Source organism: Alosa sapidissima, chromosome 9 (assembly GCF_018492685.1).
Source record: "Alosa sapidissima isolate fAloSap1 chromosome 9, fAloSap1.pri, whole genome shotgun sequence".
NCBI lineage: Eukaryota > Metazoa > Chordata > Actinopteri > Clupeiformes > Clupeidae > Alosa > Alosa sapidissima.
Window position 1 is genome coordinate 28,038,600 of NC_055965.1, and position 13,539 is coordinate 28,052,138.

Here is a 13,539-nt window from a genome sequence, read left to right on the forward strand (position 1 = left end):
TCGGTCCTCATGTGTTTACGTCAACCTCACAATGACGTCACACGTGGCCGATCATGAGGGTGACCCATAGATGTGTCTTAATGACCCACCTGCCCATGTGAACTAGTCAGGGTACATATTGCAGGTAATAGAAGAGCCCTCTGGCTTTGTGTTGCAGGACAATGAAGCCAGAGTGCTCTTCTATTAGATTTACTCTACTTACTCTGCCACTAAACCCAACGCCGTAGAAGTAGAGAGTTGCAACACACTTTGATGTTGCCACCATGTGATCAAAAGCTCTAATAAACCTGTGCTGAATGGCTGTATCGCAGGAGGGTGAATGAAGTTCTAAAAAAGAGATTGCTACCAATGTGTAAATACAAGAAATAAATAAATCGATCGATCACACAAGTGCTAGTGCATTTAGTGACCCTGAGGAGGAGGACGTAGCTTTCTAAGCAGAACAGATAAGGATTGTTGGTGGGAATTGCGGGCCCTCACAGCCTGCGGGTAAGTGAAACGGGTGGATCTGGATCTGATACTCTCTAGCCTTCTGCCTGATGGTAGATGGGTGAAAAGGGAATTAGCTAGGTGTGATGAACCTTTGAGTATTTTCAGACCAGTTCTGAGTAGATGGGTGTTGTAAATTTCACAGATTTTAGGGCAGCGTCAAGATGAATTGGGCTGGAACTCCCTAACTACCCTGTTTAGTGTAAACTCATCAGCTGAGCAGTTACCCCACCATACAGTGATGGAGAAGGTAAGAGTGCTCTCCATCACAGCCTTGTAGAAGTGGAGCATCCCAGCCTTGGACACTTACGTTTCCTGAGTTGTCTTAAAAAGAAGAGTCGCAGGAGAGCTTTGTTAACAATATGGCTGACATTAGTGTTCCATTTAAGACTGGAGGATATGATGGTCTTAGTTTAATGTGTGTGCCATACACATACTAAGTATTTAATTTCAGTATCAGTGTGTAGTTGGTGCCATGTGTGCTTATTTGAAGAGCTTTGCAAGATTTATGTGCTTTTTGCAAGACATTTATAGTCTCTTTCATCAAACGTTTTGTACAAATGAGTGGATCTGGGCTGTGAGTCATAAGACCAAGGAAAGACCTCGGCCTGCAGCCCCGATAAGACTTTACAGGCAGGAAAAACTCAAGACACTGGTTGTATTTATTATTTATTTACTTTTCAGAGTAGGGTATGGTGAGAGACATTCAACCTTTACACATTATTTCATCTATAGAAAAAAAGACGAATGCAAAAATATGTGACTCACAGCTAACATGACTAAACTAAACAATACAAGAATATCAGTGAATTTAAATGCAAACATATTAAATTCATATAGTGCTTTTCCAGGCACCCGAAGCACTTCAGTGAATGGAAGGGGGCGTGTTCACCACTGTGCAGCACCCACCTGAGTGATGCACAACAGCAGCATCAGAATGCTCACCACAACACGAGAGCCACCACACACCAGCTTGATGTGGACAGTAAATGAACTGATCAGCTGATTACACTTGTCAATGTCATTTCATTTATATACAATGGTAGTTGACCTAAGTGCTGTACATTAAGAGAAAAAAGGAAAAATTGTGTGTAAAAAATGTGTAACATATGTAATATAGAGAGGTAATTAGTTAAAGCAACACCAAAGAACTTTTCCTGTCCCACACACGCTATTTGTTTATCCAGCACTGGCTTAGCAAATAACAATGTCCACAGACAAGGTAGAGAAAGTGGCATGATTTTATAAAAGTATGATGTATTGCGACATCAGATTCAAGAGTCAAATTTGTAGTTTCTTATGTCTCAATCCATTGAACTACAGATCCGCTAGCCGATCTGGCAAACTTACATAGTGCGGTTATAGCCGAAAGACAGGATGAGAAAAGGCAGAGAGGGAGAAGAGGATGAAGAGAGGAGTGGAAGATAATACATTTCCACAGCATCAGACCATCACACTGTGTGTATGAACAGTGTAGGAAGCACTGCCAGGGGGATATATGACCGAGAACAGAGCCTTATGTATCATGCATGTAATGCCTCATGCATCACCGGCCAAACTGGCTAGTAAGTTTTTATTTTAATTTATTTTAAACAAATTGAATTTGAACCCGCATGAATACAATATATCCAAAACTATGTTACTAGGGTGCTCAAACGTACTACACCCACATCACCCCTATCCTCTACCAACTACACTAATAAGATTGAACATTGAACAATGCAGAGGTATGTTAGAATGTCTACTTTTTTTATTAACATTTTTCACCTAAAATATGCTAAGGCCGGTTGAAAATTTGTATTCCTGCGTGGTTTTTCATTTATTGAAAATTAAAATGGTTCAATTTGAACCTAACACCACACAAGGGTTAGCTGATCCTAGTCAAGTGACAATGTAGACTATCAGTGGAGCAAGTGTTATCTAGTTAGTGTGAATCTGAACATTGAGTCTTATAGAGGCTGCTAGAAAATGTGGGCCCTATGACAGACAATAATTCAATACGCACCCAACCCCCACCCCCCACCCCCCACCCAGCGGCGCCCCTGTATGGAGGACATATTAACTATGAGAAATATGATGTTTATATGCTTGAATAAAGGGCACTTGAGATACACTCAACCATAAACATGTTACAAACAAATCTGTATATGATTGATCAACACATTTCTGTCAACACACACATGGCATTTGCTTAGGCTATATTGATAACACATCCCTAATTGTAGGCTATCAAATGTGCCATTTATTTATTTGGTAGATGCTTTCATCCAAGGTACAGCAATAGAATAACAACACCAATATAATAACAACACCAATATCATAACAACACCAATAGAATAACAACAGCAATAGAATAACAACACCAATAGAACAACTAGTTACAACTTGAGCTCATACGCCCACATGTCAAAGAAATCCTGGCCCATGTCAGTACACACACACACACACACACACACACACACACACACATATACACACCCACACCCACACAATCTGAAATGCTGAAAGAGCAATATTATCCTCAGTATACTTGAGTGACAACCACTCTCATGTAAGGACAGCCCTCGTCCATCTGAACGCATCGATGCATCAGTACTGCATGTGCTGACATGATGGGAGAGTATCAGGTCAGGAGTACCAGGACAGAAGTAATGTGATTCCATTACAGTTAAGGCCTCAACCCACCTCCACTGGGGCTCTCCCCTTCTTCCTCCAACAGGGGGCGACAGTACGCAATTTCATTACAGTTAAGGCATCAACCCTCCCCCTTCAACACACAAACTCTCAGTGGGCATGCACAAAGTTTACATTTGGTTGTAGTCTTTTTGCTTGACTTTGACTGTGCCACGAGACCTTTTTTTACTGTCTATGCTTCAGGCTCAAATATTGAGCGGAAGGTTATTTGCGGTTGTGAGGTATCTGAAAAAATAGTTCCACAATAGCAAATAACACGGATTGAAATCATACATTGCGCCGATATTTGTTTTTAATCATCAACGAACACCGCTACCACTCGGTGAGATTTTTTTGATACGCGTAGTGGGAGCGGTGGCACTGCCTTTCTGCATTTCTATCCCTTTATTCTCTTTAATTCAAGTTCTCGGCACAAAGCTGGCATTCACTGCAAGAGCATAGTTTGTGTTTTATCAAGAATCAAAAAGATTAGCGTGGCACCACTTTAGATGTTTCATTAAATTACTTGCTATTTCGCGAGACATAGAGAGATATTTCGGTTTCGCACACAAAGTGCACTTAACTATTATGTTCTTCGTATCCCTGTCTCTAACAAGCTGAAAATAATGAGCGTAGGATTATGTCCATCCCGCAAATAGAGTCCAACTTCGAGTCTGCTGCAGCCACAGTCATCTTCAACCAGTATCAGGAGATAACGTTCTACTATTGGCGCAGATTTTTTTTCTCCTCTGTTGTTCAGCAATATATTACAGTAATTACATTATTTTTGTAACACGTTACTCTAACACTGTATATTTTATAGTGTGGTGAGTGACGCAGTGTTCATGCTCACACACACATGAAGAGAAAACACACAAGTCTGAAAACAGTCCAAAGGCAAGATCTGCTACTGCATGAACAGGTGACAGATGGAAGTACTTGTTGGAGAAGGAGCTCATGTGATCTGGCACAGGGACACTGAGGATTCATAACCAACCCAAAATGCTGGACAGAGGGGCTCAGTGAATGTGGAGTGGACCGTGTGGAGGTGGGTGAGTGTGTCTGAGGAGACGCTGTAGAAGGACAGAGTGCCGGCCGGCCAGTCCAGGTACACTCCTACTCTTCTGGAGCAGGAGGAGGGAGGAGATATGGCAGTGTGTTCCTTATTGTGCCAAGCAGAGTAAATGTTAGGAGAGCACTCCAGACTCCAGGACTTGGCATTTCGTCCCAGCTGGTTGTCATCATCCCTCCCTTTCTTCTTGATGCTTTTATAGGCCACAGCTATATGAGCTCCATACCCACTCCACTCAGCCTCCCAGTAGCAGCATCCAGACAGACCCTCTCTACACAACACCTGACCCCACCAGTCAAATCTCTCTGGGTGGTCAGGATATGACTGATCCTCTCTCATACGTGTCACCTTTCTGTTCCCCCCAGAGACAGATAGTTCTCTGCCTGCTGTTTTTGGGGCCAATGTGAGGTCACAGGCATCTGCAGAAAAGAGCAGAGGAGAGAACATCCCAATCAGAATATGGGGATTGCCAGCTATCACACACACACACACACACACACACACACACACACACACACACACACACACACACAAACAAACACATACACACACACACACACACATGCACAATTACATCATGCTATAAGTCTCACACCCAAACACATACACACACACACATGAACAAACAAACACTTTCCAGGGTGTCCACCATATTTTAACCTCCCTCACACAAAAGCACTGGAGTTGTGATGAAGCGTCTTGGAGAGTGGATATAACATAATTTCACGTTGAGGTTGCAACACATCATTAGCTTAATTTGCATGCATTGCAACAGTTAGTCAGTTGCTTTGTTTCTAAACTATAGTTTTTGTTTTGAAACAATATGGACAGGGTTCTACATTAACTTTTTTGATCACCAGCCAATGTGGCTGGAAACTTTCTAAAGTAGCCAATCAGAATTTCTACTAGCCAATTTGTTTCCGGTGAAAATATGAGTTTATGACATGAGTGTCACTGACTGCATTTGATAATTTTATTAACATTGTTGACATGAATACATACCACAAAATATACACAGAAAGTGCAAACACTTCATTTCATGTTTGGGATATCTATCTATCTATCTATCTATATATCTATTTCTCTGTTGATATCCTCATCCCCTGCTTCATTCCTCTTCTCGCCCCCATAAGTCTGTCCTAACCGCATTTAGTTTAATCTTAACTTAATAAAAAGGAGATATCAATTATCATCAACAATGACAAGCCAGCTGGAACTTGCCACTGGTTTTCTCTCCCTCTTGTGCGCGCTGAGACACGTTCTCAATTAAATGGAGTAGCATAAGGCCTATGTTCAAGTTGGATCTTTATAGAGAGGACCCACAACGTATCATCTTTATGTAACATGCTGTTGGTGCATGTTGACATTGTATACTTTCTCTGACAAGAGTGAACATTTTTGCCTACAAGCTCCTCACGTTCCATCTTCAGCTAACTCCATAGACAATACAATAAACAATCTTGCTGCTTCAGGTTTTGCGGCCTCCGTTACATGGCATCAGCCCTCCACAAAGGAAATCGGTAAACACAATGCGTATTTCGTAACGCGTTATGTACCGGTATTTGTGTTATGTACATGTGTTATGTACTTTTTACTTTACTTTACTTTACTGGCTAACTCCCTCCTCTTTCATTCTATGCTCCCTGCTCTGGCTCCGATCGTTCTTCTAATTCCTTGTGTTTTCTGGTAGAGGCTCCGTTTCCTTTCCATACCGCACTGCCAGGGGGATATATGACCGAGAACAGAGCCTTATGTATCATGCATGTAATGCCTCATGCATCACTGGCCAAACTGCCTAGTAAGTTTTTATTAACACCCGTCAAATTTTTTTTTGGCATTTGGCGGGTGTTAATTTAGAACCCTGAATATGGATAAACTCTTTGCTGAAGTTTTAAACAATAAAATAGCAGGATATACTCATTAAAATGGTTTGATTTGTTTATTGTGAATTAGACACACTGCAAACATATTAGGTCCAAAGCGGTATAAATATCAACCTGATTAGTTAATAAATTATTTTGGTGAAGGATGTGAGCTGTCACCATTAAATGTGAGCAGAATTTGTTGTATGTGTGCAGATTTATACGATCATTATCAAATAATGACACTGTAACTGAATAGAATGCAATTCAGATGACGGTTCTCTCTCACACAGCCTATTCTCTCCCAAATCAGTAGGATGCACGCTCTGTGGCCAACTGGCATAGACAATTTTTTACCCATTGTTAGGAAGGCCACTGCTCAAAGTTGTCTAGGATATTGTAACAACAACTAAAGCCTTCCGCACTCGCAACACAAACAAAGCAAAACACTCAGAAAGATCCAACGGCTTCCTACATGCTAACCCGTGTGGTGCACGGACTAACTGTGTGTGAATGTGATGTGTGTGTCAGCTTGAGCCTCAGAGAAACACTAGGCTACCTGTGGTGTGCTGGCACTCCCTTCCTGGTACTCAGTGTAGCTGAACCAGCCCAAGTCGTTTTGGGTTTTAAATTCAAGTTTTTATTTTCCTTAAAGTGGTGTAAAATCAAAATACAATCAAATGCAATACAATCAGTGCTATCGCTACCATGTAACCCTAACCTATCCTAACACCCATAGGCTATGCAGAGGATATAGGTTTTACTGAAATGATCAATCAAAGACAAGACATTATAATAAACAGTTTCTCTGCTTGAGTTGTGAACATAGTTCAAAGAATGTTCTGCAAATGTTCCCAGAACCAAAGATTTGACCACGAAAGAACGTCCCATCATGGTTAAGAAAACTTGACTGAATGACCATAGGGAACATTCCTGCACTCTTCAGCAGACGGCCCTGAACAGAGAATTTTTTGCTGGGGTGTCCACTAATCAAGCACCTTTTTGGGGTGTCCACTAATCAAGCACCTTTTTGGGGTGTCCACTAATCAAGCACCTTTTTGTGAGACTTAGCACAGTCATCCAGTAGTTTCTCTGGATTGATCAACAGCCTACATCAGCAACATTTAAATGGCAGAGTAATAATAAAAAAAATGTTTATACTCAAAAGCATCAGGCTAAAGAAACCCCTGCAATGGCACAGGGCACACCAGGGGCTCAAGTGAAAAAAGGTCACTTCTCATAATATTCCAAATAAAAAATGCTTTAAAAGAAGTGGTTAATATAATAGGCTGGCACATATCTAACTCTAAATCTCTACTACAACAAAATGCAAAAAAAAAATCTTTCTTTCATGAACATTGAGCTTTTGAACGCCATACTGAAAGCATCTTTTCAAACATATCAAGAGAAAGACGCATAAAGACTTACATTTCTGTACTCCTGGTCTCAATCTGATTTTTGCCCAGTGGTCAGTGCTGTGACACACACACACACACACACACATACAAACAAATACATTAATCACGTAAAAAGTTGTTTCAACAACAATATAGTAATGGTAATGGATGGTAAATGGTAAATTTCCCTCACGGGATCAAAAGAGTATGGATGGGATTTTGCAGACTCTTTTGTCCATTACATTACATTATATATATATATATATATATATATATATATATATATATATATATATATATATATATATATATATATATTAACTAAATGGTAAACATACAAACTTTAAGGGAATTACTTAATTAAATGTAAGCTGTCCAACAGTCCAAAAACTACCACAGAACACTAGGCAACTATCAAGGAACCAATGAGGAAAATAAAATAAAAGGGTGTAAATTAGTACCAACAATAGCCTACATAGAGTGAAAAATAAAAGAGCAATAAAGTAAGAGTGGGACAAATGGTAACCATATTTAACATGTTCAGGGTATAACTGAACTATACTAACGCTGTCAGTTTAGATATCCGCAACTCGTAACAGAAATTATAGAAATAGTACACAGCAGACTGTCTAATTCTTTGTTCGTTTTGAAATGAAGAACATAGAAGACATGGTGATGGGAGGATGGAATGGTGATGGAAGTTTCTTTCTTTTGAAGCTAAAACCAAATAACTTTCAGTGTCCCGTCGGCGGGACGGTTACCCCCCTCCCCCGCCTCCCCCCAACATTCTAAATCAATTGTATGCACCATGTTGCTATGTACTGTAGCATAGTAATGTTATACACCATTTCAAAGCTTTGGCTCTTGGGAATCCAAAAATGACAACTTTTTGTCATGTACAATCTGTATAGTGCTTTACATTCTCAGATTAATTTTATTATGTCTCAATTAAATTTGATCCAAAATGCCCCCCTCCCCCTCCTCCGATTTTGGTGATACCCTGACTTCTGGCTGCAGTGTAGCTGTAGCACAATAAGTATTGGGTACTGAAATATTCACAAGAATCCATAGAAATTGAATCTTCATGTTGTATTATCCAATATTAGTTGTACAGATGTATAGTCTATCTTATACACACTCATTTAACCAACAAAGTAAATGCAAAAATAGAGACTTTTTTGTAATTATTCCATATTTTGTGTAGTCAGTCTATATCAGAACACCTGACATACAATCTAAATAGTCCACAAGAAACCTCAAAGTGTTACCTTTCATTTGAGACCAGGATTATGCTTCTACACAAAGGGGTTCATGTACAGTAAGCATTTGATTGTCAGTGGATAACAAAAAGTCCTATGGGGAGTATCCATAGGCATTTTACAAAACGTATGGGCATACCGTGGCAAATAATAGTCTAAAGCACTCATATTTTCATTCTATATTGATCAACTTTTGCACACAGCTTCACAAGACCTGGTGCTAGGGCTCAGTTGTGTTTCTAAGGGATATCAAGTGACCTAGAGGGCTGAAATGTGGTCAGTTCAGAGATGCTTGTAATCCGGCAGAAAGAAAAAAACTATATTCTAGCCTCTGTAGCTCTTTGTCAGTACATCACACAGTTATCTTGACTGCTTCCTACGAAAGCTACAGGTTCTCAGCTTTCTATAGAGGTCCAGCACTTGATGGTTGACCCCAAAAGAGGTGGGAACAATGCCCTTGTAAATAGGCACAGTGCAATTTCAGGCAAAAACTTGGAATGCGCAATGGAAAACGCATTACCCCCTTTACAGAAGTGTCTGGCGAACAGTTGCTACAAATGGTAGCAGCAATGGTTGCAGCTAGGTCATATTTTCACATGCAAATTAGGTTTCTGGAAAACAGCTGCGGTTAACTTTCGATAATGTTGCAGCAAATTTGCAGCAATGTTATATGCAAATGAGGTTTAAGTTCACTTGAAGTTTGCCATTATTGGCTATGTGCAAATCACTTGTGTTGGTGATTAGTGGCAAATTTCACATTGTTGCCAGAACTTTGGTGGAGGTTTGCCTCTAGCAACCAACATTGGCAAACTTCTGGGAATATTTTCTAGTGAACGTATTTGTTTCCCACAAATCACGCACAAGTTTGCTGCAAATGTGCCGCAAACATTTCATTTTTGTAAGGGCCCCTCATTTGCAATGTCAGTTTCCATATAAGTAGCAATACACTGTACACAGCAAGCAGAAATGCTCCCAGGTGAGGTGGTGCAGGGATTAGACTCAGGAGGCCCTGGTTCCTGATAAAATTCATTTGGCCTTTGGAATTAAAAGATAGATAGATGATGGATAGATAGATAGATAGATAGATAAATAGATAGATAGATATTGATCCCCAAGGGGAAATTCAAGGACATTCAAAACAGCCCCAAATAAATCACATACCCTTCACCATACCAAGAGATTGGCATGGGGTACTTTCCACAAGATCATCTCTCAATGCAAATCAAACCAGCTATTAGGGTAACTGAAATAAAACCAAGGGAACTTTATCAGGATGCATAGTATCCTGGATCCATGAAATAACAGGCCTTTTAAAATAAAAATCTGCCTGCCTCTATGGGAATTTAACATAGAGGTATACATGTGTTACTTATGCCCCCTGTATTAAGGAAGAACATTTATTTACTATACATCATTCATTCACAAATGAGTCCCAAAAGACAGTTCTGTCAAGCTGTGATTTCATGTTCTCATTACCTGTAGCCTACAACTTCAAAAATAGAAGTCAAAACTTTTTTTCCGACAGTGTCTCCAAGCATTGATTTACATATTCACTAGTTACTGGTTCTAGGCAACTTAGTCCTCATCTGCATTCTGTGATGGTGTACTGTAATGCATAGCACGACGGCATAATAAAGGAATCAAGTTTGTGTTTCAGGTTCGCTTCCCACACAAAGCATTTACATAGCTTATCACCTTGATAATGGCATTTTAGTTATACTCTTTAATGAAAGACATGTCCTAAAATCCTGATTTTAATTCTTCTGCCATGTCCTGTGACAGCTTGGATGACAAAGCACAAATTATGGACTCTATTGCACCTTTGAAAACCAAATCTCTTTCAGATAAAACTAAAGCACCTTGGAGAAATTCAGATCAAGTGCTAAAAAGTGCTAAAAAGATCCTGACGCAAATCTGAATGTACAGTAAGTGCCGTAAAACCAAATTGCAGACTGACCTCAATAACTATAACGACCTGTTGATTAAATATAACAAAGACATTAAAATATTCCGACAGCAGTATTTTTCCCAGATTATTGCTGAAATGTGAATAACTCTAAAATTCTTTTTAATGCTATTGATAAACGTATCAATCCCCCTAGAACAATACCTGCTGTGCCTCACCTCTATGCAAAGTGTAATGAATTTGCAGCTTATTTCAATGATACAATCTCAACTATTAGGAGTAATATTGCTACAGCTTTACAGCTTTTTTGCTATTGCTTTAGCCTTCTCATGTTTTGCTTTGACCTCCGTAGCACACACTCATGTTTCCGCGAAATGTGTCTTCTTATATTCCAAAATGAATCCACTCACTGAAACAGTGTTGTTCTTGCTCTACATTGTTAGTATCTAGTTGTTTTGTAGGAATAGTAGGCCTACACTTGTATGACTTATCAGTTTCCTTTCTAAAATATTTAGCGAACTCCAACCCCATCAACGAACTTACAATGGCCAATCTTTGAAATTTCTTTCCCTACCCCCACCTCCCAGTCTCCCAGTCTCTCCAGCTCTGCATCCCGGGACATCCAACGATCTGAGCCCCCATCACCCCACGCCCTGCCCCCGCCTGATGCCTCCTTGCCTGTGCCTGTTGAGCTGTCCAAGACTCTGGCAACCTTGACAGGGACATCAAGGAGGTGGTCATCCCCCAGTCCCCACCCCACCTCATTACCAGTGCAACACTCACCCCCACCATCACTGGATATTGCACCCTTTATATAATAATATGTCATTAACTTTTCTATTAACATATAGTTTGTAAATAAACATTTAACATTTATACGACGAAAGAAATAACTGTTAATTAGTGCCAAAAAGACATTTAGTTAATACAATATTAGTTAATAGATTTGTTGAAACATTAACATACAGATTTTATGCAAACAACTAATATTTAACTAATGATGAAAAAAATATGAACTTGTGCCAAATAGATATTTTAGTAACAATTAACAAATATTAGCAAAGGGTTAGATAATTACTAGTTTGCTATTTATTATGGCACCTTATTATGGAGTATTACCAATAATCCTAGTCCAGTGAATGACCTCATCCAATGCATTTCTGAGACTTCTTGAGATTAAGACCTAAGCTTCACTTGAATAAACAAAGGTAAGATGCAGCTAACTTGAGTTAATGGAACAGCTTTTTTGTTAAGCGCCACCTTCATTAGTGAAGTTGATGGAACACCTCTTTGGGCAACACTGTTAGACAAAATCTTCCCCCAATTGTCTACCTCTTATTCCCAGGGGTGTGATGTGAATGATGATGTTTTCACTGGGAAAAAATGTCTTTCCCATGTGCATGAATGCACCGTATGACAAACACAAGATCTTCAATACACAGGACACTAATGAGGGAACACAAACCATTGGACATGATCAAAGAGACACAGGTGAACGTGGAAGAAGATAATCAAAGAACACAGATGACAGGGCAAGGCAACAAGGCACAGGTGAACACAATAGACAAGAGCTAGGCTAAACAATTACGCAACTTAACAAGACTTAGGTGAGGGACTGAGATTAGAGACAAGGAACAAAGACACATGGCAAAATAAACAAATGAACACATGGCTTACAGGAACTTAAAACACAGGGACAGGAAGCAGAACAAGGAAACCACAAAGTAAGCAAAACCCTCTATAAACTAAAAGACCCAAAAACAAGACACCAGAAACACAACACAAAACCCTAAACCGTGACAAAGTAGGACAGAAAGGAAGAGGAAGAGACATTGTTTTGCAAAAACCTAAGAATTAGTGTATGTTTTTGCAGATTTGGTATGGGGTTATGTATTATATGGGGTTATAGTGACATGTTTACTGTAAAAAAATATATGATATGTAAATATTTTGGTGTAAGCATTAATGAAGAAAAACTGTACTTATCAATGTGGAGTGAAAAAAGTCCTCAATGTACAGGTTCAGGTCTGATGTGTCATGTTTTTTTCAGTATATTCTTGCACTAAGATTATTAACTTATTATATGCTGTGATCTACAAGCTAATTCAAGAAAAAGAAGTCTGTGATTTAACTGTGGTTGAATTTGCAACCATTACATGTGTAATTATTCTGTGACAGATTATCTGTTCATACTTAAGTTTCTTCAGTTTACAGTGAAGATCCTTCAGTCTAGCAGATAACATATTCGATCCTGATTTTCCAGGGTGATTGTAGCTCAGATCAAGCTCCTTCAGATGGGAGGCGTTTGAAGTCAGAGCTGAAGCCAGAAAATCACAACTTTTCGTAGAGATGAGACAACCTGAGAGTCTGAGAGAGAGAGAGAGAGGGAGAGATGGGGAAGGGTTAATCCAAGAGCTGAATTCACCAGTAACATGTGTTCAGAAATTAAGTATTTTTCAGTCCCGCGCCCGCCCGCTCCCGCAATATTCTGTCCCGCTCCCGCACGCTCCCGCATTAATGTGTCATTTATAGTCCCGCTCCCGCCCGCATCTGTAACATGATGTCCCGCTCCCGCCCGCTAAAGCCCGCATGCAGGAGGGATAGCCTATTCAGTTTTTCTTTCTGTCTCACGAAAGGAGCACACACCTGAGAAAGACTCCAGATGTTAGTTTCTTAGTTCTGAATGTAGGCTAACAACTGGGCCTAGTCTGGTGCCCTCTTCCTCTGTCATGCTTTCGATTTCGAGTTTTGACAATGAGCAGCAGGAACAAATTGAACCCACGTAAACGACAATATAGGCTATAGGCCTGCTATCCGTCAGTTATGCTTAAACCCCGTTTTTTAATGCTGCCTAACAGAACATCCAGCTAAACTATGAACA

General features: G+C 39.8%; 1 protein-coding gene across 19 annotated transcripts in view; it reads right to left on the reverse strand.

Annotated features, from left to right (window-relative positions):
* Positions 1-2,705: 2,705 nt before the first annotated feature.
* Positions 2,706-13,539, reverse strand: part of LOC121719394 (NACHT, LRR and PYD domains-containing protein 3-like) — a 50,802-nt gene continuing 39,968 nt past the window's right edge. For all 19 annotated transcript variants that reach the window (XM_042104946.1, XM_042104964.1, XM_042104949.1 and 16 more), the window contains 3 exons: positions 12,852-13,025; positions 7,525-7,571; positions 2,706-4,653 (listed from right to left, as the gene is read on the reverse strand). In XM_042104946.1, the coding sequence (XP_041960880.1) occupies positions 4,118-4,653; positions 7,525-7,571; positions 12,852-13,025 (757 nt within the window). In that variant the 3' untranslated portion in view covers positions 2,706-4,117. The remainder of the gene's footprint in view (positions 4,654-7,524; positions 7,572-12,851; positions 13,026-13,539) is intronic.